Genomic DNA, 26,192 nt, shown 5'->3' on the forward strand with positions numbered 1-26,192 from the left:
AAATACGCGTTAAACGCAAGCCACAGTGCAAATTAGGTTTCATCTCTTCCTCACAAAAAATTACTTCAAAAAGCCCCAAGAATGACATGGAAGAGATCTATAAAAACAAATCAACCGGGAACACAATTATTCAAAAATGTACTATTCAAAAGCAATAGCCTCAGTGCTCCCGTTTCCATTAACACTTAATACCTTTCCTGCCATTTAACACTTTACTGATGCAAGCTCCACAGACATTCATGGGTAAATTAAGTCAGAAATGTCGGCTCTCCTTCGGCAGAGCTAACGCTCCCGTGTCGCTCCGGCTGAACAAGGTTTCCTGAACTCCAGGGCAACAAACACAAAATGTAAATGGAGGCTTTTCCCTCCCAGGAACGTTCAGACCTACGCTATGGTTTGAGCTGCTGCAGAGCCTGCCATAGTAGCCTAGCAAGCACAAAATGTGTTTCTAAATTTGCTTAGTCCATAGTTCAAAATAAGCTTCCCCTCAATCCAAATCACACTTGACCCTGCACAAACTCTTGTTTGCAGCTGGTGACATCAGGAGCTATCGCCCTTTTTTTGGCGCTGCTTCAGGCTTCCATCTTTGTGGAAGGTCGGATTCTGCCTCCTGCTAGGTGTCCTGCTCAGTGCTGCACGGTGCTTTGCACCTCCCGTGTCGCTCTTAACCGAGTGCCACCCCGCACATGGCACTGGTGACATTATGGATGTGCTTCATCCAAGTGCACAGCAGCCACACTGGGGGTGCAGCCAGAGCAAAGCGAAGCTCTCTGGGGATAAAGCAGATCGAAACACCAGTTAAAAAAGAGAGAGAAAAGGTAAACTGGAATTCCCAGCAAAACTAGATGTGCGCGGTTGTAAAAACAAACACATACCATCAAATTCTTTTTTCCTCTTTGCAATCGAGGAGGCTGCCACTTACTCACTAGTTAAAATCCTTGAGGAACACAAAGCCTCCTTTCTTCTTGCTCTAAGGCCCTGCTAATCCAGACTGCTCCCATACGGAGCCGAAAGGCCCGGCAGGGAGCGAGTGTTCGGATGCAGGCACTGCTGCTTGTTGTTGTAGCAATCACTGGCAGCGCAGTGGGAAGCCCAGCAAGCAGCCAGGCCTTCCTGGCACAAAATACAGCTCAGGAAGCCCACGGGCACTGGGAAAGGCCTGGCTGCAAGGCCTGGCTGCAGGGAGGCAGCTCTCGTGTGGAGGCAGGACGAGAGCCGGCTCCTTCGTGCCAGGCACCGGCCTCTGCAGCAGGAATAGGCTGCGAGGGCTGCCTGGGGAGCTGTTCTCACAAGAGACTGAGCATCCAAAGGCACATTTGGCTGCCTTTTCCCTGAATGCTTGTCCTGAATGCCTAGGCTCAACAAATGCCTGCTGCTACACTGATTACCGCGAGAAACAGCCTTCCCTTCAAAACTCCTCATGCTTGTAGCACAGTCAGAGGTCAACAATAGGGAAAATACACGCTGCTCTGTGTGAAAAATAAATTGAGGAGAGTTACAGCTTCACAAGTCACCAGGAAAAAGGCTAACAATGAAGGCTCTCCATAGACTCTACGGGAACCAATCTGCATTTCAGACTGAAGGCATGAAATAATCTTTAGAGTGTTTTTTTTTGTTTTTTTTTGTTTTTTTTTTTTTAACTCTATGTCTGCAGCAAACTATTTTCCAGGTGTGACCCAGGCCAGTAGGGAAGCACAATCCCATGCCCAGAGGAGGAGACCTCAATCCTCAGCGCTGCCACTGCCACTGCCTGCCCACCGAGGTGCCCTGGGGACAGGCGGCCCCCCCAGCCTCTCTTCAGGAGCAACACGGCAGCTCCTCGTTCCCTTGCAGGCCTTGGAGGACAGCTAGGACGCGACTGCTGTAGCCTGGGAAGAGGGTTTGGATGAGCAGCCTCTTTCCCTGGGGGAAACGGAGATAGATTCAGCCAGCAAAAAGACTCCAAGACCTCTTTGTAAACTCTTGTCTGCTGATATTTACTGTCTGCACTGGGAGTGTGGTTAAGCTTAAGAGTAACTCAAGCCCAGAGTAGCTGGCCACAGGCTAGGAAGGTCTAAACCCCAAACACCTTTGTGGCTTGACCTGTGGGGTGCCCTGGCCTCCCAGCTCCTTCTGCTTGCCTGGAACTCGCCGGAGCCTCCAGCGGGAGCCTCCCTCCAGCGGGAATCCTGCCTCTCTCCGCTCCCACCCATTCCAACTTCCATTCTTTAGGTGAGCCCCAGGGACGAGCCTTCCCTCATCAGAACCTGCAGGGCTTTGTTCTGTAAATAACCGTAATTATGTGGGTCCAGGACCGGCTCCGGCTGCAGCCGGACAGCCCTAAAGGCCAATCCCATGTATAAGCAAAAGAACTATAAGGCTCGAGCTGGAAAATAAAGGGCAGGGTGTTATTAACACAAGGAATGACACATGCTCCTGAACCAGGCCATTAAACTGCAGAAACTACTCACTTATGCAGTGTCCCTCACATGTCATTACTTCACCAGGTCAGAATGACAGACAATGTGCAACAAGGAGTCTCTTTTCCTCAGTTTATTCCTAAATCCTTCTCAGTAGCCAGGAAGCCCTTATGCTGTGAGTAGTTATTCTGAAAACAAGGACCAATCCATCCCACAGCAAAAGCAAGACACCTTTATTTTCTGTTCACAGAAACGCTCAGCAACTGCTTCCCTCCTTCCTTTAAGCTCTGGGCAAGGTCCAGACTGAGCTCTGATCTCTGGCCCCCCACCCAGTCCAGCTCAGTCTCCATCCTCACAGTTCCCTCACTTGTAGCGCACTCTCCCATGTCATTTTCTTCCCCTTCCAACAGGGAGTGGAATTTTCCTTGCCTCTTCCGGCCTACAGTTTGCAGACTGCATAAGAGACAGCTGGCATGTGCAAAATAAAACAACGCAGAGACTGTTTTCTCCAGTGAAGTGGTAAAGAAGGCCCTCACAACCCAAAAAAAGAGCTTTCCAATAAGCATTTCTGCTTCTATCAATATATAATATATGCTTGCTCATACATACAGGCTGACTATATATAAAGTATTGATATCAATGAGCAAAGACTGAGCAAACATGAGAACTATTATTTACTGTAAATCCTGCACACGCTTCCAGCTGTTTATTTCAGCACATCTTGCATGAATCACTATGGCAGGATTCCATAAGCACAATCCCAAACCCTCCCATTTGCCTTTTTACCATTTTGATGTAGACATCCATACACACTGCAACAGCAGGCCTGCCACAACGTGCCAATTACCAAAACACCAAATAAATTCCCACCTTCCAAGGTCTTCTGATCCCTTTGAAAAAATCAGGCATCCACATTGGAAGAACAACAGCTTCTCTTAATAATTTCTTGGCTTCTTCCAAATCTGCAATGTCATCCCTGTGCAAAGCAAACAAATTTATATAATATTACCGTACAAGAATACTTCTTCTGCTTTTAAATAGTGAAAAATAGAGAACCTTTTCCTTCAATAGCATTTTTAGCGTGTCAGTATAGGCCTCATGAGAGTACTTCAACCATCTTGTGACCTAAAATTGAATCCACTCATGAAAGGTAGGGAAAAAATGACTTTCAACTCAAGTTACCCTGAGCTGCTTAATTCAAATTTGTTTTGGACAATGTGGACATCCGAGTGGTATCTTTAAAGTTCTCTGGAACACTCCAGAGAACTGCATTTCAGCAGTGTTTGGAATGGTTCCATAATACGAGTTAGCAACAAAAGTCCAGTTGTAATTAAATTAATAAACAGGTAAAACCAAAAGACCTTGTTTTACTCCTGTATAGAAGACCATGATGGCTCCGTATTTTAAGAGTCAGGAGAAAGATCATTCCTCCCTTTCTCCACACCACCAAAACCAGTTCAATGGAAAAAATCCTCATACCAATGAATGCTTGGATTCCTTGACACAATGTCCCTTTCAAGAGCTTCGACCAAGTCTTTGTCGTAACCTGCTCCATCAAATTTTGGAATTTCCCCATCACCAGCACCTTCCTGTGTTATTTTCTTTCCCTAGAAGTGAAAGTTACACAGACTGGTAAGGACAGTTTTCCTTCAAGATATCCTTCCCCAGTAGCACATAGCAGTACTGTCTGGTGCAAGCACAGAAAGGTACCAAGTTTTTACACACAGCTCTGGCCTCTCTCAGCACCAGCAAAGGCAGCACTTTCATCCCTGCGCTCCATAAAGAGTCCCCAAACATCTCTGGTTGTTTCCACCACAGCAGCACAATTTTTTCTTCACAGATGCAGCTCACAGCGATAAAATCCCACCAGAGCTTATTAAACATCCTAGTGGGTTGCTTGGTTTGTTTTGAATTAGCAAACGAGGCTTTAGTGATGTTAAACCACTGTTGTGACTCCTGACACCCTTCTGAATGCAGAGGCAGCCCAGCACCGCAGGCCGTGTCACCGCTTCCCACAGCCCGGAATCCGGGCTGAGGTTGAGAGCATCCCAAGGGGATTTGGGTTTGAGCAGGAGGATGTCTGGTGTCTGCTACACCACTTGCCAGGGTTACACGAGTGGGACTCCATCATCACCATGGGAGAATATGGAAGCTGGTACATCCCATGGCCTTTGACGGAGGGAAACGAAGAAGGTTCTTTCCCACTGTTTGACATGAACAGGACCGAGTGAGTTGGGCCTGGACTGAGTGAGCTGGGCCTGTTCAGCTTGGAGAAGAGAAGGCTGAGAGGGGATCTGATTAACATGTATAAGTTCATGAAAGAAGAATGTAGGGAAGAAGGGGCCAAGCTCTTCTCAGTGGTGGCCAGTGACAGGACAAGGGGAAATGGGCATAAGTTGAAGCCCAGGCAGTTCCATCTCCATGTGAGAAGGAACTTCTTTCCTGTGAGGGTGCCAGAGCCCTGGAAGAGGCTGCCCAGGGAGGCTGTGGAGTCTCCTTCTCTGGGGATCTTCCAAACCCGCCTGGCTGCCACCCTGTGCCCCGTGCTCTGGGTGTGCCTGCTGGAGCAGGGGGTTGGACTGGATGATCTCTAGAGGTCCCTTCCAACCTTGAAGATTCTGTGAAGGGCTTCCATCCAGCACCTTCTCCTCTCTTCAACTGCAATCTCTTAATTTCCCTTCTCTTGCTGCCAATCCAGCCTCTCTCACAGTTAAAATACATAAATATGACCCGTTAGAAGTAAGGGATGCCCCAGAAGCCTTAAAGCAGGTCCCCAGTCACCCAAGCTGCTCTGAACTGCAGCAGTTTCTGCCTCACGCTGGGGCCCATTCAGCAACCAAGTCAAGTCCCACCTCGGTCCCAAACGGCCCACGGTTCCTAAGGGGCCGAAAGACCACTCCCTCTGAAGAATTACGGCTCGCTGTCCCGCGCCGACACTTCAGAGGGAAGGTCCTTTCCCTCCCGGTGCAGGTCGGGCCTGGCAAAGCGGCTGCTTGGGCTTAGCTGAGCCCTGGGCCTCGCAACACGGCTCCTAAGGACCCTCGGCAGCCAGTGAAGGAATCCCAGCTGGATGAACAAAAGCAGCCTGGGGACCGGAGGGCTGCGAGGCACCTGGAGACGCACACAAAAGCTCACAGCGCACAGAGGTGGATGCTGCACCCTTCCCAGGTGTCGTTACTCTACAAGGCCTGGGAGGAAATTGCTTATTTTCCTACGGTTTTTATTCCTTGCTTCCGAGTGAACTCGGAGTTGTGCAGTATTCCCAGGTCGGTTTTTGCAATGGAAATTAAGCTGAGAGTTCTGTTTAGACAAAACGCTGATGTCAAAAAATGTAATGGCCTGGTGCAAAAAAAGGAAACTGAGAGAAAAATCCCATAGAGTTTGGAAGATTTCAGAAGAGAGAAAATGGAATTCAAACGTAACTCATAAAAAGAAAGAAAAGATCATAACAAAATCATAGGTATTTGCTGCCTTTCCTTTTTGCCCATTTCTCTCCTATCCATCTGCAATGAATTGGTTTTCCTAACGGAATCATTTTTGTGCACTTAAAAAAAATTGTTTGGGTATTTTTTCCCCAGGATGAAACAGGGCTTTGAAAAGCAGTGACAGTCAGGGTGCATTTTGAACATTCAGGAGTTTCCACACATCATAAAATTAGTATCGGTGGTACCAGGTGGGTCCAACCTGCCATCCTCGGGCAGCAGGAGAGTGAGCAGAGCTACCCGGGAAAAGGCACCACCTGGATGGAGGCTGCTGGACTGAGCTACACAGCCTGGTGATGCACGAGCATGACGCAAACCCTCAGCTCTCTTTCTGCTATTGCCTCCCCAAAACAGCCTTAAATAAGGCACCTCTGATGGCTTCTCTCTATGCACATACAGCCAGAGGCATAAGGGGCAGCGAGAGGCTGCTCCTGCAGCCCGAGAGACTGCTCCTTGCCTGGAGAAGAGAAGGTTGATCTTATCAACCTGTACAAATACCTGAGGGGAGAATGTAGCGAGGAACTCTTCTCAGTGGTGGCCAGCGACAGAACAAGGAGGAATGGGTAAAAGTTGAAACCCAGGCAGTTCTATCTCCAGGTGAGGAAGAACTTCTTTCCTGTGAGGGTGCCAGAGCCCTGGAAGAGGCTGCCCAGGGAGGCTGTGGAGTCTCCTTCTCTGGAGATCTTCCAAACCTGCCTGGCTGCCACCCTGTGCCCCGTGCTCTGGGTGTCCCTGCTGGAGCAGGGGGTTGGACTGGGTGATCTCTAGAGGTCCCTTCCTATCTCAACCATCCTGTGATTCTGCCCCAGCCTCTTGGCATCACCTTTCATTAGGCTGACCAAGGTCCCACTTGAACACATTTAGAGATTTGCCGGGCTTTCCGTCAGGAGAGGGGCTGAGTCATACTACTCTACTGGAATAAATCCTCATTTCCCAAATGAATCTATTAATACATTAAATTTGTCCTTTGGTTTCAGCAGTCCCTCTGTCATGTGTTCACCACCCTGTTGTATCCATATCACGTATGTGCTCTGCCTTCATTCATCAAATTAAATAAGACTCTTGGAACACGACCTCTCCAGGTGCCTGTTCATGTTTTTTGTCCTTTCCCTTCTCCTACACAAACTCGTCTTGCTTGAGCATGGCTGTTTAAAGGCCCAGAAGAGACTCCCGCTGCCTCTCACCAGGTCTTGCTCCATAGCACCAGTATTTCTTTTCTCTCCTGCTTACACCTCAACAAATGCAACCCGGAGCTTCCTTTTCCTTCTCATGTCTGTATCATATTGGTGTCTTAAGAGTCAATCTGAAAGAGGTCAGTTATGCAGGATAATCCTGGCAGCTGCAGTGCCCAGGACTGGGTTGTGGAGACATCTCCCCTTCCTGCAGGGCCTGCCCACCCCACACACACAGACACACTAAGTGCCACTGTCAGACACACGGTCTGTCCTTTGCTGCCAAAGCCAAGGCGGCACCTGGTTGTTCTTCGCTTGAGCAGCTCCTCGTTCCCATCACCTTCAGGGAAAAGATGATGTGCCAAATGAAAGTTCAGCAGGATCCAACTTCTGCTGATCCATCCGCATCTTTCTCTTTCTCAGCTGCTGATCTCCCAACTTTCTTGTAGCAAAAATTCTTGTTACAGTCTCCAAATGCAAAACCTTCTGCTCTGCACGACTGAACATTATCCCATTTCCATTACTCAAGCACAGAGCCATCCAACTCTTTTTGCACAACAGTCTGATTGTCCTCTGTTGGGATAGAGCTTCCCAATTTGGTGCCATCAGCAAACTGAATTAGCACTTTCCTGTTATTTTGTGCTCAGGTCATCCATTTCGGTGTAAAACAGAAGTCAGTCTCTGGTCTTGTGGAATTCCAAAAATAATCTGCCAGTTTGATGCTTGTTCTTTAAGCACTCATGAACATTCCCTTACAGCCTAACTCCTTCCCTACCTCACACTTCTTCTATGCCACACAGTCTCTGGTTTAATTACTTCCCACGTGGCACCCTAATACATATTTTACTGAATCCACGAAGATGAGTTTGATCATATTTCTTTTTCCAAGACATTCACAAGAACCCTAAAGAAAAGTGTTAATTCAAACAATACTTGTGTTTAAGAAACCGTATTTGCTTTTTTCCTTTTCCTGGTAAGTTCAAAGTCTTTCACATTGATTCCATTCTAAATTTGTTCTAAGATTTTGCATGCCATTTAGACCATCCTCTGAACACAGGCTCTCCCAATGCAATTTGCCATTGACATGGAGCAATGGTAGAGGCTGGCTGAACAGTCTTTTACTATTTAATATCTTTTGTAATATGTACCTTCCTCATCCATTGAGGATTTAAAATAATCTAAAGAACACTCCTAAAAAACTCTAGTTCTTAGTAGGTTATTTATTATTATTTCCAAAAGACACATGTGTAATATTCATACTACCTCTTTCACCGTTCAACAGGGGCAAAAATTATCCTTTGGAAGACTTACATGAGAACTAGGAAGAGAGCACATGAAAGCAAGCCTTTAGAAGGAAGAACAGGTAAATACGAGGACTTAGCAGATAAATGCCATCCACGATGGTTTCTATTCAAGATACAGCACTACAAAAGGAGATTTTAATGCTCCTTTAAATGCCATGCTTTACTGCAGAGTCAGGACAAAACTTATCCCTAGATGATTATGGTTTGAATGAAAAGATCACGTGGTTATGGAAGGAGGAAAGGTGAAAGAAGGCTTCACACTCACATAAGGAAGCAAAATATTTCTAAAATACAAATACTATAGCCATATTTATCTTGAAAAATACCACAAATACATATGTATTTTGTACCAGTAAAGGACACAAGCTGCTACACTGCAATAGGTATGTTACCTTACAAGTCATCCTAGCCACGCATGCAAACCTAAAAACTATATAGGAAAAAAAACCAAACCAAAACAAAATCCACACCAGAACATTTTGTATTGAAAATAGATAGGCAGCCAGTTAGTATCAAGCATCAACAGTTTTCCCTGTTACTTTCAGGTGAGCACAAAGAGCTGCTGAACCTGTGATCTGACATACTGGGCTACAACGGTAAACGTCTCCTAGAAGTTCCAGAAACTGAAAAATGTCAACACTTGCAAAGTAAGAAAGGATAAAACCTGAGAGGGAAACTAAACCTATTCTCATGCCTGTATGAAGTGCAGAAAGTTGCAGCAACCGCTTTGGCTTCCCATCCTTCCCTATTTCTTCTTTCACTTCCTACCTCTGGCTATTTCTTCTTTCATTCAAAACTATCTTCAAGGGAAGATCATAGATTTCTTATCAAAACCGTTATACAACACATGAGGATTTGTAATCTGGCATGCGTTTTGCATACATACCAGACAAAGAAAGTGAAATAACTGCCAAGGAGCTAGACGAAGCAAAAGGGGGGTTTCATGAAGAGCAGACACTGGTAGATATTTTCCTTCTGCCACCTAGTGACGGATTTATGCAGATAAGGGGAGCATTTAAAATGCACCACATTAAATGAAGCACCTTCATGACACTTCCTCTGTCTGCAAACAGTGGTGTTACTAATCGCTTTATTCTCAGAGACAAATATTGTACAAGTTATGATGCTGTAGACCCGTTACAGTAAAGCCCTATAATGCTCAGAACCAGAGAGCTCTGAGAGCCAAGTTCATCCTCATTAGAGGGAAGACTTTGGAGGCTGCCTTACACGAACACATCTGGTGAATTAAACCTGTTCCCCACGTAACTAACAGAACTGTAAATTATTTCACAGCTCTTCACAAGGTTTTTTATATATATATATATATATATATAGCTTGCAGGATGAACGCTTGTTATTTGAAAACTCATTGATCTAAAGCAGAGATTTCTAGAATGAGTAAACTTGACCTGCGCAGTCACTCAGTGGCACTGCTAAATAAGTGCCTGAACTAGTCTAATTGTGATAATGAGGGTTATTATTCCTTAATATATATATTTTTTTTTCTGGATAGAAAAAAAAAATTATCTTGGGGGAAGAAAGAAGTTTATCTTTGAGTTCTTCCTGCACTGTAAAAAGACAAGCTGTAACATAGAGGCTCTGACCAAAGATATCTGAAGGAAAACTGGCCCAAGTATTTTGGCATTCATCTATCAAGATCTGTATAATACTGTCGATCCAAAAGGAAGGGGCTTCTTATATCTTTGTCAGGAAATAGAGCTGCTTCAGTACGTTATGGATTTGTAACATTGCTACCACAGACTACTTGGCTTCCTGGCACTGGCTCCATTGTCAAATTTAAAAATGATTCTCAGAAATTAAAACTTACGTACAAAGACATCAACATTTTTCAGTCACAATGCAGTCTTCCCTAAATACTGTTCTTGATACCACTACTTGATAGTGGCTGGTAGAACCTCCTTTTCTTTCACCTCAGCACTGCTTCTCTTTCACATATCTCTAAGGATAAGAATTTCCAACTTAGTCCAATTCACATCATTGATTTCTACAGCACCTTTCCAAAAAGATCTTCCTAAGTATTATTATAAATACAAATATCTTCTGTAGAGAAAGAAAAAAATAAAGTTGCTAAGAGTTTAGGTTCACTACACCTATATTACATAATTTTCAAATATATAATTTAAAGTAATTTAGTACACACTCACACAATATTACAGAGCTTACATAACTGTCCTAAAACTTTTAAGCACACCTGATTTTTACTGTGGCATTAGACAAGCAAGAGCACAGTGGAATTCTGTTCATAATGATTAAACCAAAGGAGGGCAATGATCTCGGTTATGTATGTTTTACATGGAAATCTTTACAAGAGACCTGAATTAAAAAGATAAAGGAGGGAAGTGTAGAAGAAGTTTTACGCTTTTTTTAAACTGACATATTAGATTCAAGCCCAGGACCTAGTTGAGACAAAAGAAATACCCAGCAGCAAGCTACTATGGTTTTGTAACAACAACATCTTCTCCAATGAAGGGAAAGCAAACATCTCAGCCCTTGTGCTTGACCTGCTGTCATTACAGCTACATCTCCTCATACAATGTGCTTTGTCCATGACGTTAGAGGCATGCAGCAAGTTTTCTTCCACAGGACTCTTGTTATACTGTTGTATTGAGTAACTAAAAATAAGAATGTTTTCCTTTGCCACCAGCTTTTTTAGCTCCTTCCCCCCGCCCACAGGCCCCCTTCTTACCTTGTCATCTCTCCCTCTAGCTCTAGATTCCCTTTCCCGGCTGCTTGCGGACTTGTCGCTTCGCGGCGCCGGGTGCGCTCGGCCCGCGGGCCCGCGGGGCTGCAGCCCTGGGGACTCCTTCCTCAAAGGTTTCACCTCTCGGTTGGGACGTTTTATCTGAGGTGGAGCCCTGGCAACAAGAAACCACAGCGAACACATGCTGAAAACCTACAGCGTAACAAAGAGTAGCTTTAGGAAGGAAGAACTGGTACTGCGTTAACTTCCTTGGTGAATTATTGCCAAAGCTAATGAGTCCCTGAGTCTTAACTCCCTAAAACTGTGAATCCGGCAACATTTTTGCTTCTGCCAGACACCCAAAAGAGAAATAAACAAAAATTACAAAGGAAAAAGGTAAAAATAGTTCAGCAGATAAAAATAAATAAATAAATAAATCCCCATTACCTTTATATAAGTACTCCCAAACAATCCTATAAAAACATGCATGTAATAAAAAAGGCTCAGTTCAGGTCAGTTAATTTAGGTAAAATCTTCAAAATAATTCCCTAGATTATAAAAATATTTTAAGTTACATTCACGTGCACAAGTTCTATAGAAAAAAAAGACATTCCTGACAAGAAGCTGGTTAGTAGCCTTGGCAGGCCCCAACACGGGAAGGGTAAAGAGGGAAAAGAAAGTCATCCTATTTCTGATTTCACTGCCCTTTGTGAAAATTTCAAAACATAAAAATTGCCTAGACAAAGACAGACAAAGCCAAACTGCAACTATCTATCCTTAAGACAACTTGCTACTGGCCTGAGGATGCAGAATTTATTTGTAAGATGAGGCCTCACAATCTTCTTCTCTAGAGATGGAACCTCAAATACAGACCCAAAAAACATGGATGGGATGTCATTCAACATCCAGTGTTCCCTGGTCAATCCTCTACTGATTCTGGGTCTCAGCAATTAAAAATTTGCTAATCACAAAAAAAAACATATCCTGGAATACGACTTACTCGCAGTCCTGAATACAGGTGTTCTATTTTGCTTTATGTATTATATTCATTAAACATGACAGCATAGAACAGCTGCTAATTTTCCTTACCTATCTTCACTAGATTTAAATTTGTGTTGAGAATGGGAATGATTAATTGGGCCCTTATCTCTAAGAAAGATACATGAATGAACACACCGTGCGTTTCACATAGTGTTAAAGTAAAAATTTTGATAATCATTTATATCGCTCAGAAAAGTAATGAAGTGAACAACATTACTATTATTTTATACTTACACCTTTAATATTTTTTGACAAGAGAAGACCGGTCTTTTTGATAGTCTCGGGCACGTGAATTTACCATTAATCTTGGCATTTCTGATAACCAAAAAGATCTCATTTCCTTTTCTTTTCTTACTTACATGAATACACACACACTGTTTTTTAAAAAATTATTATAAAGTTAGAAGAATATTGACATGATAAACTTTGTTCTTGTTTTTTTATATTTGACCTCCTTCTTCCAACAACCAGTGTCCAACTCCATTAGGGTGAATATTAGCATTTCACAAATGACTGAATGATTATAAACGAAGATCACATTTTCAGCAGCTGGGGAGCAATTTCTAACTTCTGTGTCCACCAAGGTTTTTCAGTTCCAACTCCCTGCTGGGTTCCCAGCCATCAATGAATTCAACCGGTTAAATAAACTGAAATAAAATGTTTTCTGTCTGCACATGACAAAGGCTACAGTCTATAAAGCTCTTTGCTGAACCAGAAGCTCTTTTAGTTCTTCGGTAGACCCTGGTTCCTGAAACTTGTCTAACCATTCCTGCCAGGAAAAAGGATGGACTTTCTTCAGAACTCCAGCAATGAATCCGAACTGTAATTTAATTAATTGCTTCCAATTAATTATATTTATACCTTACTGCAAATGGTTATGGAATAAATGAAATGTGATTTTCATATTACAGATACATTCATAATTGAGAATGAGTTTCTGGCAACCCAATTCCATTCCATCCACCCTGCTCGAGCCTCTCGTTACCTGTGTTCAGCTGGAACAGGAGGGGGCCAAACAGCAGGATCTCGGAAAGGCTCATCTTGACAGGACACAGGGATATCGGCAGGTCTCTCCATTTTAAAACTCTCTAAGGTGCTGACAATGCTCTTAACTTGCTCATACTCTTCAACTAGTTCTTGTCGGACCTTCAGAAACACGCACATTTTTTAAAAACGGTTAAAAATTAAACTTTTTTTCCATTTTGTTTTGCCACAGAAAGTAGTTCAAAACACTTCCCTCAGAAGCAGGGAGGCCCGAGCCCCTCCGTTCACAAGGCCCAGACCTGTCGGATCAACAGTAGGTTCTCAATGACAGCAAAAACAATCAAATCCATCAGGTCCATCTTCCTCTTCACGAACATCTGATTCCTGTTCACAGCAGCTGATTTTCTCGGTGTTTCCACCAGTTGCCACTAGTCAGGGAATTAGAATATTTTCCAGATTATTTACCTAATGAGAATCATTTTGGATCAGCAGACCAACAGCATGATCCAGGTCCCAGTGAATCAAAGACCTTTTCTTTAGGCCACTCATTTCAGTTTTTCCACACCCTTGAAACCTAGGAACTTGTTATCCACTTGGATAACATTTTCATAATTTCTAAGTCATATGGGTTGCTGTAAGCTCAGATTTCTCTGCTCAGTGAGGTCTTGGTGCCCACCAGCAGCCAAAAAATGCACTGTACTTCCTTGCTCACAACTAACAAGTTTTCAGAGCATTAAAGACACCTGGAATTCACAAAGTGAACCTACAGTGCATTTTACCAGTTCTCCACCTATCATTGAGTGATGTTTTCCATTCTGTGAGACCAGTTTCCACACGGGACCCATTCCAGATACTCAAAATGAGTTCTGTGGCCCCCCACTTTCGGTAGGCCAGATTCAAGACAGAAAGAATTCAGACATAAGCGTCTGCTGGTTCATATAAGAATGAACAAATAAATGGACACGGTTCAGGAATGAGCATCATCTCTTGCTGGAAGCTACAGTTCTCCTAAAGTACTGCCAGGTGCATCCTACAGCAGCGTACGCTCTGTGTAATATTTTCCAGGAATTTCCCCTTCAAGGACAAAATAGGAGATTTCAGAAGCACAGAGATTCTCTTGAATTAAAGTTTAAAAAAAAAAAATGTATATGACTATGCTCTGCAAGACACCGGTGAAAAAAGGGGCAAAAGGGAAGGGTTAATCCCTGAGGTCCCACACAGCTCTTGGATGCACTTACATCCCTCCAGCAGTAAGTGCACAAAAGCAGGCCAAGGCACAGGAAGTGCTTCATCCTTTCCCAAGACAAAGCAGCCCTCGTGCTGCCGCTTCCTTCCAGGGACACGGACACCCAGCTCGGGCAGGACTGTCCTAGGAGGGACGACCAACACTTCACACGCTCCTCCTGCTTTTCCCCTCGGCTTTCTCCTCACAGCGCCAGCAGACGCATCCCCCAGCGCAAGAGCCTCCCGCTGAGTCACCAGCGTGAGCGACTGCTAACTCGGTTCCCTCCAACCAACACACATCCCTCGTGTCCAAAAATAACAGCAGCCAAACAGCTGCTGGGACACGGGGAGAGTGACACGGCACAAACCCCCGCGAGGGGCGGCCGCTTCCTACGCCGGCAACACGGGCAGGTTCCTCCTACCAACACGGGCAGGTTCCTCCTACCAACGCTCATGCGGACGAGTCAGCAGGGAACGGCCTGCCACGGAGGTCTGGGACGCTGACGTGGAGGCCTCTGAATCAGAAGGGAGGACGACGTCTCAAAATGGAAGCAGAGCGAGTCTGGGATGCTTTGGAAGCTGAAAACAAACTAACTGCTGCTGCTCATTTCTTTTAAAAAGCCTGAGCAGGCCCACTCTCAAATATACAACCTGCTGCCCCATTACACCCTCTCCTCGGGTGTAACAGCCTCCACGTGGCTCCTGCTCAGGGTCTGGAGACCCCAAAGAAAAGCTTTAGGTTACTCACATCTGAACAGCTTTGGGAACTGGCATGGGCCGAGTTAACAGCTCGCCACTGCCAGACAGGGAGGTCTCTCCCCATTTTTTTCTGCCCAACCACCCACTACTGCTGCTCTTCTATATTCAACTCCGGCACTGATCTCAATACAGGAACCCAATTCAGCTTGGTAAAATGGAAGGAAACAAACCTGGGGGAACAAAAAGAAAGCTAAAGGCCAGTACTGCTGGGCTAGCAAGCTGAATTGGTTGGTCAGCCTGTGCTCAGATGGCTACCAGGAATGGGCACAGAGCAGGCAGAGAAGCTGGTGCAGCTGGGGGAGGACAAGGCAAGGCCCTCTCACCACGTCACCTCCTCAGCACAAGCAGCTGCTTCCCATTGATATTCCAGCCCTAGGGATTTACGGAATGACCAAGCAGAGACACATCCCAACACAGGTGCATAGGACACTGTGAGCAAGAGATGGGTCCCCTGATACTCAGTGTAGCTGCAAAAACACTTCACAGCCTGAGCTGTGCTTAAAAATAGGAAAAAAAGCAAGAGGTCCAGGGCACCTAATCACCTGCTCCAGTGACTGCAGTCGAAAGGGCGCCTGGCTGGCCGCTCCGAGCGGTGCCGAGCTCCCACCTTTCTGTGGGATTCACCTTTTATTGTTGCTAAGTAAACAAAAAAAAAATAAAAAAGAGATGAGCTCCTCACACTTTGAATCTCTCCAGACCATCCTGCATTTATGTGGCTGAATGCATCCCAGAGCACACTAGAGAAGAGTGTATATGTATATTTTATATGTATATATGTATTTTAATGAGCTCAGAGGCATAAGAGTGGGGACAGGAAGAGGCTTAGTCTCAGCCACCCAAAAGATAGCAGGGAACCCTCAGGATGCAAAACAAGTACCTGGACCTCAGTAGCTTGTCACAGATCTCCCCAAGCTGAGTTCATCACCACCAAATCACAGTGAACTCCTACAGGGTTGGGAGCTCTTGTGTTGTCACACTGTCACTTTGGAGGGCTCTGCACTGCCCTTCAGAACACATCTTTTTCCTGTTTGACCTTCTGCTCCACTCTGCTAACACAGTCCCTCTCCCCAAGTCACTGCTGGTTTTGAAGCCCTGGAGCAACTTTGCTCCAGGTGGAACTGAACTTAGGAGCCTCTTGTGGAGGAGCAGCTGATGTACATCCACATTCCCCTTCCTCCGAACTGTCCTCTCAGCATCAAGCACAAGGACTCCTTAATAACAGGGTGCAAAGTTGCACAACAGAACCTGTCTGGTCATGCTACGTGACACACAAGCCACTGAACATCATTCTGTCCAGACCAACCTGTGGAAATCTGCAAGCAATGACACCAAAGCAAAGAGGGGCAGACTAAGGGTATTTGGGAGTCTGATCCAAAATCCTAGTGCTTCTGGCTTATCTGTGCCCTGCGTCACTCAGTACACGGCTGGTAAAGAAAATCCTGTGTAATACAGAGAGGGCAAGAAGACAGGTTATTCAGCGTAAAGTACCATTCAGGGTGCAGCACTCACAGTACAGATGTGACCATATAGGAAGACCAGCAGTTCACAAAACAGGTAAGAATAATTTTGTTAGAGAGATATGGCTATAACATTCTTTGAGGTATATTATTTCTAGGAATGTGCTCATTTTATGGTAGAACTTGACCACCACTTCACAACTTGAAATTAATACTTGACCACTTCAGGAATACTATAACATATACCCTGCTTATGTATATAAATAAAAGGCACAAATGTATATAAAAGAATGCTTTGTGCTGTGGAATTCCCTCAGTTTAATTCTTAGGAATCCTGTGGGGGCTCACGGAAAAGGATAGATTGCAAATGTACACACAGATGACCTAATTTGAAGAAAAAATAGTTTAAATAACAAACTTTGCTGCTCTCTGAGCACCTACCTGTGCACACATGTGGTCAGCTCCTAACAGTAACTGGAAAGGGCTCTACCCAGGCAGCATCTGCTAGAAATGCCAGCTTTCCATGCCGGGAGGGTATTGCTCAGGTTAGCACCAGTAATTGCCATGATCCATTTTGACAGATCTCAGCTGCCACCACCACGCTGGGAGGTTTCAGAACCAACATGAGAGGAGCATCAGAGTCGCTGATCGCCTCACTGCTGACCTTCCTTGAGGCAAGTTCTCTAAACTGACACCACCAGGACCCGTTCTGCTTTTCCCTAGAAGGGGAATCTCCTGAGGAGGAGCAGGATGTGCAATCCTCTGTAAAGGAACTTCCCTGAGGAATTACCCTGGAGCTAAGCCCCTTTTTACCTGGGGTTTGTAACCAACGCCCAGCATACGCTTCCATGCCTCAGGGGCTTCTCTGAGGCAGTTCAAGCAACACACAAAGTTATGAGACGTAAGGAACTAACCTTCACAAGACAAGAGCTGCCAGAAGTTTAATGGAAGAATTCAAGTCATCAGAGAGAACACGAAACACTAAAAGTGAAGGCAGGGCAGTGATGCAGCTGCAGAACAAAAAAAGCTCATCCTCCAACTCAACTACAAGTTTAGCAGGAGCTCAGGTGATGCACAGACCATGAACTTTTTTTATTTTTTATTTTTTAAATTGTCATCATGGCTGGGGTGGGGGAAACCTGAACATAAATTCTTTACAGTGAGTATCTCCTATACAATATTCAGCATATTACATCACCAAGAAAGCTAGGCACTATAACAGCTGTTTATGCACACATATGCTTTGCAGGCAAGCTCTTAATATGCAGACAGACACTTAAATAGCTAGGATAAAGGCCTGTGCATAATATTATCACTAGAAAATGATGGATAGCAGTGATTTAGCCACCATTACACAAAATACTCTAGGTTAATGTCAGATGTTTCAAGTACCAAAACATAACCAAAGCACCTGCTGCAGTAAAAAGAAAAAAGTGTTTCTGTTCAAGTAACATTATTTAAACAGATTGATATTATGAAAAACATCTTGAAGTCATCTCTTCAGCTACAAAAGTGTCAGCAAAATTAAATCTTTTATAGGAGCTATGTGCGTCTTTCACAAATATTTACACAAAATGAGTTCTTTATTCTGAAAGGCACCTTTATAGGTTTATCACGCAAGGAGATGGAACACATTTTGTGTAACAAAAAGATGGGATGACAAAAGGAAAACTTAAGTATCGAATGTGCTAATAAGAGCCCTTACATTTCACACCTGTAAATTAGCTCACTGATTTCAACCCTTTCTGTTGGCAGAATCAGGCACGTGTTCAGATGTTTGCAGATCCAAGGTGAGAGTTAATAGCTCAGATTGCAGAAACCTGATCCAAATTTGCATCATATCATTGTAGCTGACTGCTACTCAGACAAGCATTAGTGATGCTAACTCATCTATGCACATCCTAGAGTGCTGCGTGTTAGAGGGATAAAACAGCAAAGGGAAGTCATCAGCAGAACAGTTTTTCCAAAGTGGTCAGTCACACACAATTAGATCAGTGATTAGCCAGACATACTTGGTGAAAACAAGAAAATGGATTCAATTGGAACAAAAGAACTCCTTTTAAATATGCCATAGGATATACTGGCTGAAAACTACCAACTATATACCATGAACACAATGTTCTAAACTTAGAAATATATATTATCTACATCTTATAGTTTGGGAAACGCAGTGTATGCTTCAAATAACAGAACATACTATTAACGGGAAGCTTATTTCACTGTACCTGTTGCCATTTGCCCTTAATTGCAGGATCCCGGATGGACTGACAATGTCTCTGGATCTGCTGGATGACACCTTGGTAATACACCATCGAAGAGTCATAATTCCCAAGGAGGGCATATTCTCTTCCTTTTTTGGCATTATCACAAATCTCTGCTAAATTCATCTTCCCTCAGAAATCTAAAAGAAAAAACACAATCATCAGAAAATAAGACCTTTTACAATGGTATTTTACATGACACTTTGATTTTTCTCTTTCTCTCATAGCTGAATTATGTCCCTTTTTTGCCCCTTTATGAACCATTTAGCTCTGGAGGAATCTCTCTTTACTAGCCTAAGGTCATAAATCAGAACTGCTTTATCAGTGATAAAAGGAAAAATCAACTTCCTCACTGTCTTTGGCCCCAGTCCTGTTAAATTAACGCAAGAAAATTAAATGCCCTGTGCACACTGAACCTTGGTGACTTCAAGGACCCAACCAGCCAAGCTTTAACGTGCAGAACATCACAGTATATTAGCAGTCAGTAACCCATGAATCACAAACCACATGAGGCATTAAATTGCTTATTATACAGTTGTATTACATACGTTCCTCCATGCTCCAAGCACCATTAGGGCAGTCTCCACTAAACACTTGGATGAGTCCTCATCCTAAGGAGATGACAATGCAGTTGAACAACAGCTCAACTACAGACAAACTTGAGAACTTTGTTCTGTTTAAATATCATTCTTTCAAACTATTCCGGCATCCACGCTCTTACTGGGATTTTTTTCATGAAATTTAACATGTCATTCTGGGATTTATAGCAGTTAGTGACCTAAATTTAGGATTTCTTAAAACAGAGATTCCAAAAACTTATTTTTCCCTTAGTCCCCCAAACAACACAAGATTGGCAGGTTTCACTAATACATTTTCATAAAAGCAGCAAATCACAGTAGGACTAAAGCAAATCCACAGAGTCCAACTTTCCCCAGGAACCATCCAATAACAAAACCACCCACATTGTACAGCTAGATTTGTATTTAAGGTTCAAGATCTATGGACTGCCTGCCTGTTTTATAAAACAGATCAAGATGATATTAAGACCAAGATGATATTAAAGAGGATGTCCCTTGTGCTTAGCAAAATTCAAACAGGGAAATACCGGGTTAAATATACATCCACGTGCCCTTCATTCTGCCTCCCGAATGATGCCTATAGCAGCTACATGGTCTGCCCCTGAACGTGCCAAGCAGATGATCCCTGTTTCTGCACACAGCCTGTACCAGGTGGGCCCTGGAGCCCGCTTGTCCTCATTCCTGCAGGGCACAGTCCTCACCCTAGGCCTCATATTTCAGCTTTCCAATGACTCCCATCAGCTGGGAGTATGGTTTTCCCCATACAAAGAGAAAATAAACAAACAAATAAATAAATGCAACATATCTAAAGAGCTGCTACATTTAATTCCCAGAAATCCAGAATATTAAAGGAGAAGGTACTTATTTTAGCAGTCTCTCTTCTCTGCTTATTACTGGAAGCTCCTGCCCTCCTGGCCTGTGTTCAGCTCCCTTTTACCTTTGGAGGACTGAAACTTCCATCCACTTTCTCTCAGTCCCTTAAAGCCTCCATAAAGGGTGCTCTGCTCCCTGTAGGGAACAACCTCCCTGTCCCCAGGGAAAGCCAGGCCAACCTGGTCCCAATCAGGAACACAAGGTGCAGAAGACACACAAATACATGCTTAATTTAGAAGAACTTTAGTGGAGAGAGATGGGAATCACAGAGAGGTTGAAGTTGAAAGGGATCTCTACAGATTTTCTAGTCCAAGGATACCTAGAGCACGGGGCACAGGGTGGCAGCCAGGTGGGTTTGGAAGATCCCCAGAGAAGGAGACTCCACAGCCTCCCTGGGCAGCCTGTTCCAGGGCTCTGGCACCCTCACAGGGAAGAAGTTCCTCCTCACCTGGAGATGGAACTGCCTGGGTTTCAGCTTATACCCATTGCCCTCTGTCCTGTCACTGGCCACCACTGCAAAGAGTTTGGTCCTGTCCTCTTTACATTCTCCCCTCAGGTATTTATAGATATTGATCAGATCCCCTCTCAGTCTTCTCTTCTCTAGGCTACACAGGCCCAGCTCACTCAGTCCACTCATCTAACCCTACTTCTTGAGCTTCCCTATGAGAATGTTATGGGAAGACAGTGCTGAAATCCTTGCTGAAGTCAAGGCAGACAACATCCACGTTTCTCCTCTCATCCATCCATCCATCCATCCATCCATCCATCCATCCATCCATCTCATTGCACAAGTGCCAGGAACATCCTAGTGCCAGGAACATGAGGTGCCAAGGACGCACAAACACATGCCTAATTTGGAAGATCTTTACTGGAAATAGCTGAGAAGCAGGAGAGGCAGGAAAAACTACATGTATTTTAAAATGAGGAGAGAAACCAAACACGTTTCTGTCCTCATCTTCTGGGTTTCAGACCTCATCTTGGTCACTTGGGAGTTCAGGCAAGAGCTTGAAGCCTGGTCCATCACACTAGGGATCTTCTAGGGATAATTACTAGGGATAATTACAGGCACTTGGAGCACCTGGGAAACTTGGTGGAGGTCAATCAATGTGCCTGGTGAGTGATAGATACCTCCAGAGCCGGCAAGAGCGGCCTGTCTGGATCTTCCTCTTGGATCTAGGCCCTTCAGTTCTACTCAGGATCTACTCTAGACACCAAAACAGGCGAGTAGGTGTGAAAAGGTGAATATGACCTATATACCCGAGATGTTTGAACCAGCAAGTGCAGACTTCAGTTCTAAATCAGTGCTCTCCCTGACATCCAAGCAATTCCTTGAGGTCCTGTTACAGAAAGAGCTGCTATTTAATGACTAGAGATGGTTTAAATGAATTACAAATCGTTTATGGACATCAGGCAACACTGATTCAGAACAGCCCACTTCTAAAGGCAGTCAAAACAAGCTTGTCCAAAATTAAAGAAAACCTGAAGCTATTTTTAGAAGATTATTTTCCTTTGTCTTCTGGACACCCCACTCTTCAACAGAGGTTGGGTGTGACTAAAGCTTAGTTTACATTTCCTTCTTGTTTTTTATTTTTTTAAATGTGTACTCCTTATTTGATCTACAGTAATAATATAGTTTGTGCAACATTACATAGAGAATGTCTGTATATAGTTCTGTATTAGATACTATAGAAATATGAAAGTCATAAATAAATACATATTTTCTCCCCCCTCTCTGTTTTTTTCCTGCCATATCAGAGTCACATCCTTTAAGCAAACACAGAGCCAGGGACAACTGCGATCAGGTATATTTAGAACAACTTACACAATCCCTGTGACACCAGCTTTTCAGCTAATCATCGCGGGTTGCTCTCCTGCACTGGACCGGAACAGCCCCACCGCGTGTCAGGACACGCTCCGAGATTCCCGAGCTCACGGATCACTGGCACCAAGAGGCATTACGGACATTCATGTCAGTAGCTGCCACACACGGGCTCTGAAGCCCACTTGTTAAAAGCCCTGTCTTGGCGAGGCTCAGAGGTCACAGGGGATATTGCCTGCTATTCTTTGGAGCATAAGCTGAGCTGATCCCTATCTGGGGTCAGAGGAAAAATTCTTTCTCCCAGAAATGCAGCATAATTGAACGAGATCCAAGGACTTTGGATCTCAAAAAATAACACACAAATGCACACTTGAAAACGCTGAACATGGACAAACACAGATAAATATATCCACAAGCACTCCCACACTGCATGGATGATGCTCACCAAAACAAGCAGTTACTTTATCTTCCATTATCTGCATTACTCTATAGTCATACCAATCCTATTTACTGCATAGGATAGGCATACTGATACGCATTTACTGCATTTTTTTAACAAATTAGTTATTAATTCCCTCACTGATGAGGTTATGATGTATTTAGGTTTCCCTGGACATGTGTCTTTCTCTGACCAACATTTTCCCCACACAGACCACAAATTTTCCACAGCTCCCTGAGGTTTCTAGACATATGGTCTCACATTGAGCAGCTGTGCAGCGTTGCTGACTGGACAGCTGAACATCTGCAAAGGCCCAGACAGACACGGACACAGTTTCTTGTTTTCTGCAAATCAGACACACAGCACAACATGGGGCATCCTGAAATTCAGTGCAAAAGACCTAACTTCACAAGACAGAATTCCATAGGACAGGGCACCATCTTCCTGGAAGCCAATGCCAAAGCACTCCCTGGTTTTCCCTCTTGCAGACTGGAGCCAGGATGGCCCTTGGACACTGCACAGCCCCAGTGTGTGTGACTTTCCACACAGAATTGAACTGGCCATCTGTGGAAAAGCAGTAGGTGACCAAGACTGATACAACCTGCGCCTGAGGGCTAGGGTTGAGCAGGAAGGTGGCATTTCCTTAATAACACATTGACTGCAGCAAGCGAAAGACATGGTTTTTGTGGTTAGGAGCTATTCAGGGATTCCTGTTTCCAAAGGGACTGGTAATCTCTGGATTTTTATGCCTGATTACAGATCACTCGTCTTCCCTTCATGTGCACCAACCCACTAGTCACGTATCAGGGCTCTGCTTCCAGGAAGCTCCACACCAAGACACACCTTGAAGCTCTTAGGAAACCCTAACGCTGGAGAGCGAGTCCTGGCCAGTGCCTGAAAGAGGGAAACGGAGCAAACTCCAGAGCTCGACCTCTGAGGATCCCAATTCCCTGCTCATGCACCCCAGGTTGGCCCAAGCAGCCCACAGCCCCAGCACTGCTGTATTCCCCACAGCAGACACAGCAGTGGGAGCAAAAAAGGGAATCACAGTGTCACTTCATTCCCATTTTTGGTATTTATCCTCTTTTCACGTGTACCCATTTCCATGAACAAGTCTAAGCAACCACCTGGCACTCATTCCTTTCCCAAATTCCTCATGCTCCTTAGGAGCTTTTCCTTCCTCTTAAACTGCCTTTCCAAGTTTTAGGCCGTATTGTTTCTGTCAGTCAATTTTGATCAGTTTTGAGTATCTTTCTCTCCCTTATGTTTTCCTTAATATGGTACAACAATCATATCTCCCATTTTCCCTTGAAAGCTAACAGTTCTTGAAAGAGACACACACAACAAGTGACAACAGAACCTTACCTGGAGAACTATGAACTGTAGCCCTGACTGGACATTATTAGAGAAAAAAAAACTATTGGCTTTTCTTCCATCACATGTGATTCCTACTAGATTCCTGTAGAAATGTTCATATCCTAAAGTCTATATAGTTATACCAGATTTCTTCTTCACATGATCATTTTTCTAACTGAGTTCTTTAATAATATGTTATCCAAATATATATTTATTCAAAAGTGCATAAATCTTGCCTGTTTTAATAGAAATACTGTCCCTTTCCTTTTGGGCTTGGCCAGCCTTCATTTCTAACAGGGACTGCCCCCGTTCCAGGGCTATCTCTGATGCTGCTGACCGTTATCAGGCGTCAAGTTTGCAGCACACAGGCAGCACTAACTGATCACTGCAAGGTAAAGCACAAACTAGCAAAGCACTTGCCAAGCTCCACAGCAAAATACAGTTTTCCCTATTACTTTTGCTTCCCTTAAACTCATAGCTGTTCTTCCATAGGCTTCTGTGGTGATCCCACCACAGACTACCACTCTCAGGATCACAACTCCTTAACACCAGTTAAAACACGCAGGTTTTAACATGCGATCCAGTTCCACCAGGAGTGGATTTAGGCTTCATGGAGCTGCTTTCTTCAACCCCAGGCCAAAAACACCAGGGCTGTGGGGGGGTTTTCTTTCCTTTGCTGTGCGCATGAGCAGCAGCCAGGCGGGAAAGGGCTCCATGTGCCCGCGGCGTCACCCGCCAGGATCCGGCACTGCCAGGATCCAGCACGCTGGGATTGCCTTGCTTACCCCACCGCTTTCCGCGGGATTGGCTGGTGCTGAAACTCAACCTGTTTTGAAATACTAGCCCTGGAGTTAATGGGGGAATAAGCAGGAAGGAGAAGGAGTGAGTCTGCCGGCCTCGGCGGGAGCGCAGGCTCCCGAGCGCAGAGGGAAGAGTTGGCAGTGGGCAGAACAGAAGGGAAGAAAGCAGCTGAATCCTCTTTAGGACTACGAATGTCTGGGGTTTTTTGATTTTTTGTTTTGGATTAATATTGTACTTATCAGAGATGTTATAAAAAATAGTGTGTATATAAAAAATGTATATTACACACCCTCACATGTGTAATATATATATATACACATACATACACACACACATATATGTTAAATATATGAAAAAATAACTGCTAAGGCTACAGGTACCAAATCTTTGGATTTCACAGGTTATCCCCAAAAGAATCCCTACTTTGGGAATCAGTTACAGTGCAAAGCACAGACAGGGGCCTATCCTTATTAATCTTCTGCTTACTTTCCTAGCTGTCTGCAGCTGTGCCTAGCTCAGGAGGGGCCTCGTCCCTCCAGGAGCAGCTCCAAAGCTCCAGTCTGCGGAGCCAGAGCTCCGAAGGCTGCGGCGGTGACGTTCCCTCCTGCAGGGTCTTGGGAGCTGCGGGAAGCCCCGGCTCAGGGAGCAGGGACGGGGCCCTTGGAGCTTTTTAAGCCTGCAAAAAACAAGCAGATTTTTGAGTGCTGGAGAACTTTAATAATATGACATTTTACACACTGCAGAGGATTTTAGGATGCCTGTACTGTTTATGTCCTATGCAGCCACATATTGAGCCTTCCTCTTTGGGAATACAGCTTACGACACTCAGAAGCTTAAGTGAAACCCTAATTTCTGCTACAGTCAGAGGGAAATACATTGAACAAGATGTGTCTGACGTGATACAAAATACAAAAAATCTGCAAAAAAAAAAATCAAACATCCTTTAGAAAGGAAACCTTCTCTGAGATATTTTATAACTGTACTAAGAACGTTCATATGCAAAGGAAAAACGCTGATGCTTGTGAGATTCAGACTTGTGGAGAAAAATTCATTTCCTCCCATATGTCAATCAAAGACGTGTGTTTTACATATAACCTGGCGCAGGCACTGCAATGTTACCTCCCTGGAGCCTTTCCCCACCTCCCGCAGGATACACGAGATAAAGGAGGGCACTAAATCCGCCGCCGGGATATGGGAGAGGGGAAGGAGACCGATGCCAAGGCCGCCACGAGGCCCCAAACGCGGGCGCGGCCAGAAGCCCCCCGGGCAATTACTGAAAACAAGAGCGCGGCGCCCGCTCGCGCGGAGACGCCGCCGCCACAAGCTGAGGAGGGCGGAGGGAGTCACGGCGGAGCGGGGCGGCCTGCAGCGCTGCCCGCCGCGCCGCGGCCATGTCCGCCCCCCTCGCCCGGGGCGAACCCCGAGCGCGGATACCCCCGACCCGCGGGGCGCGACGGGACTTGTAGTTCGAGGCCGCGCCCGGGCACGCGGCGCGCTGCGCGGGGAACTACATTTCCCAGCATGCCCCGCGGGAGGCCGCGC

At 44.8% G+C, this 26,192-nt stretch overlaps 1 protein-coding gene across 1 annotated transcript in view; it reads right to left on the bottom strand.

Moving 5' to 3' along the window:
* The window catches only part of KATNAL1 (katanin catalytic subunit A1 like 1), a 34,689-nt gene extending 9,446 nt beyond the window's left edge, over nt 1-25,243 (bottom strand). Inside the window, exons 1-6 of the mRNA XM_026049835.1 lie at nt 25,137-25,243; nt 18,749-18,924; nt 13,085-13,245; nt 11,065-11,233; nt 3,879-4,006; nt 3,270-3,375 (exon numbers count right to left, since the gene is read on the bottom strand). Coding sequence (XP_025905620.1) covers nt 3,270-3,375; nt 3,879-4,006; nt 11,065-11,233; nt 13,085-13,245; nt 18,749-18,910 — 726 coding nt within the window. The 5' untranslated portion in view covers nt 18,911-18,924; nt 25,137-25,243. The remainder of the gene's footprint in view (nt 1-3,269; nt 3,376-3,878; nt 4,007-11,064; nt 11,234-13,084; nt 13,246-18,748; nt 18,925-25,136) is intronic.
* Between the last annotated feature and the right edge of the window lie 949 nt (nt 25,244-26,192).

This window comes from Nothoprocta perdicaria, unplaced genomic scaffold, assembly GCF_003342845.1.
Source record: "Nothoprocta perdicaria isolate Ctin4 unplaced genomic scaffold, notPer1 scaffold_62, whole genome shotgun sequence".
Classification (NCBI taxonomy): domain Eukaryota; kingdom Metazoa; phylum Chordata; class Aves; order Tinamiformes; family Tinamidae; genus Nothoprocta; species Nothoprocta perdicaria.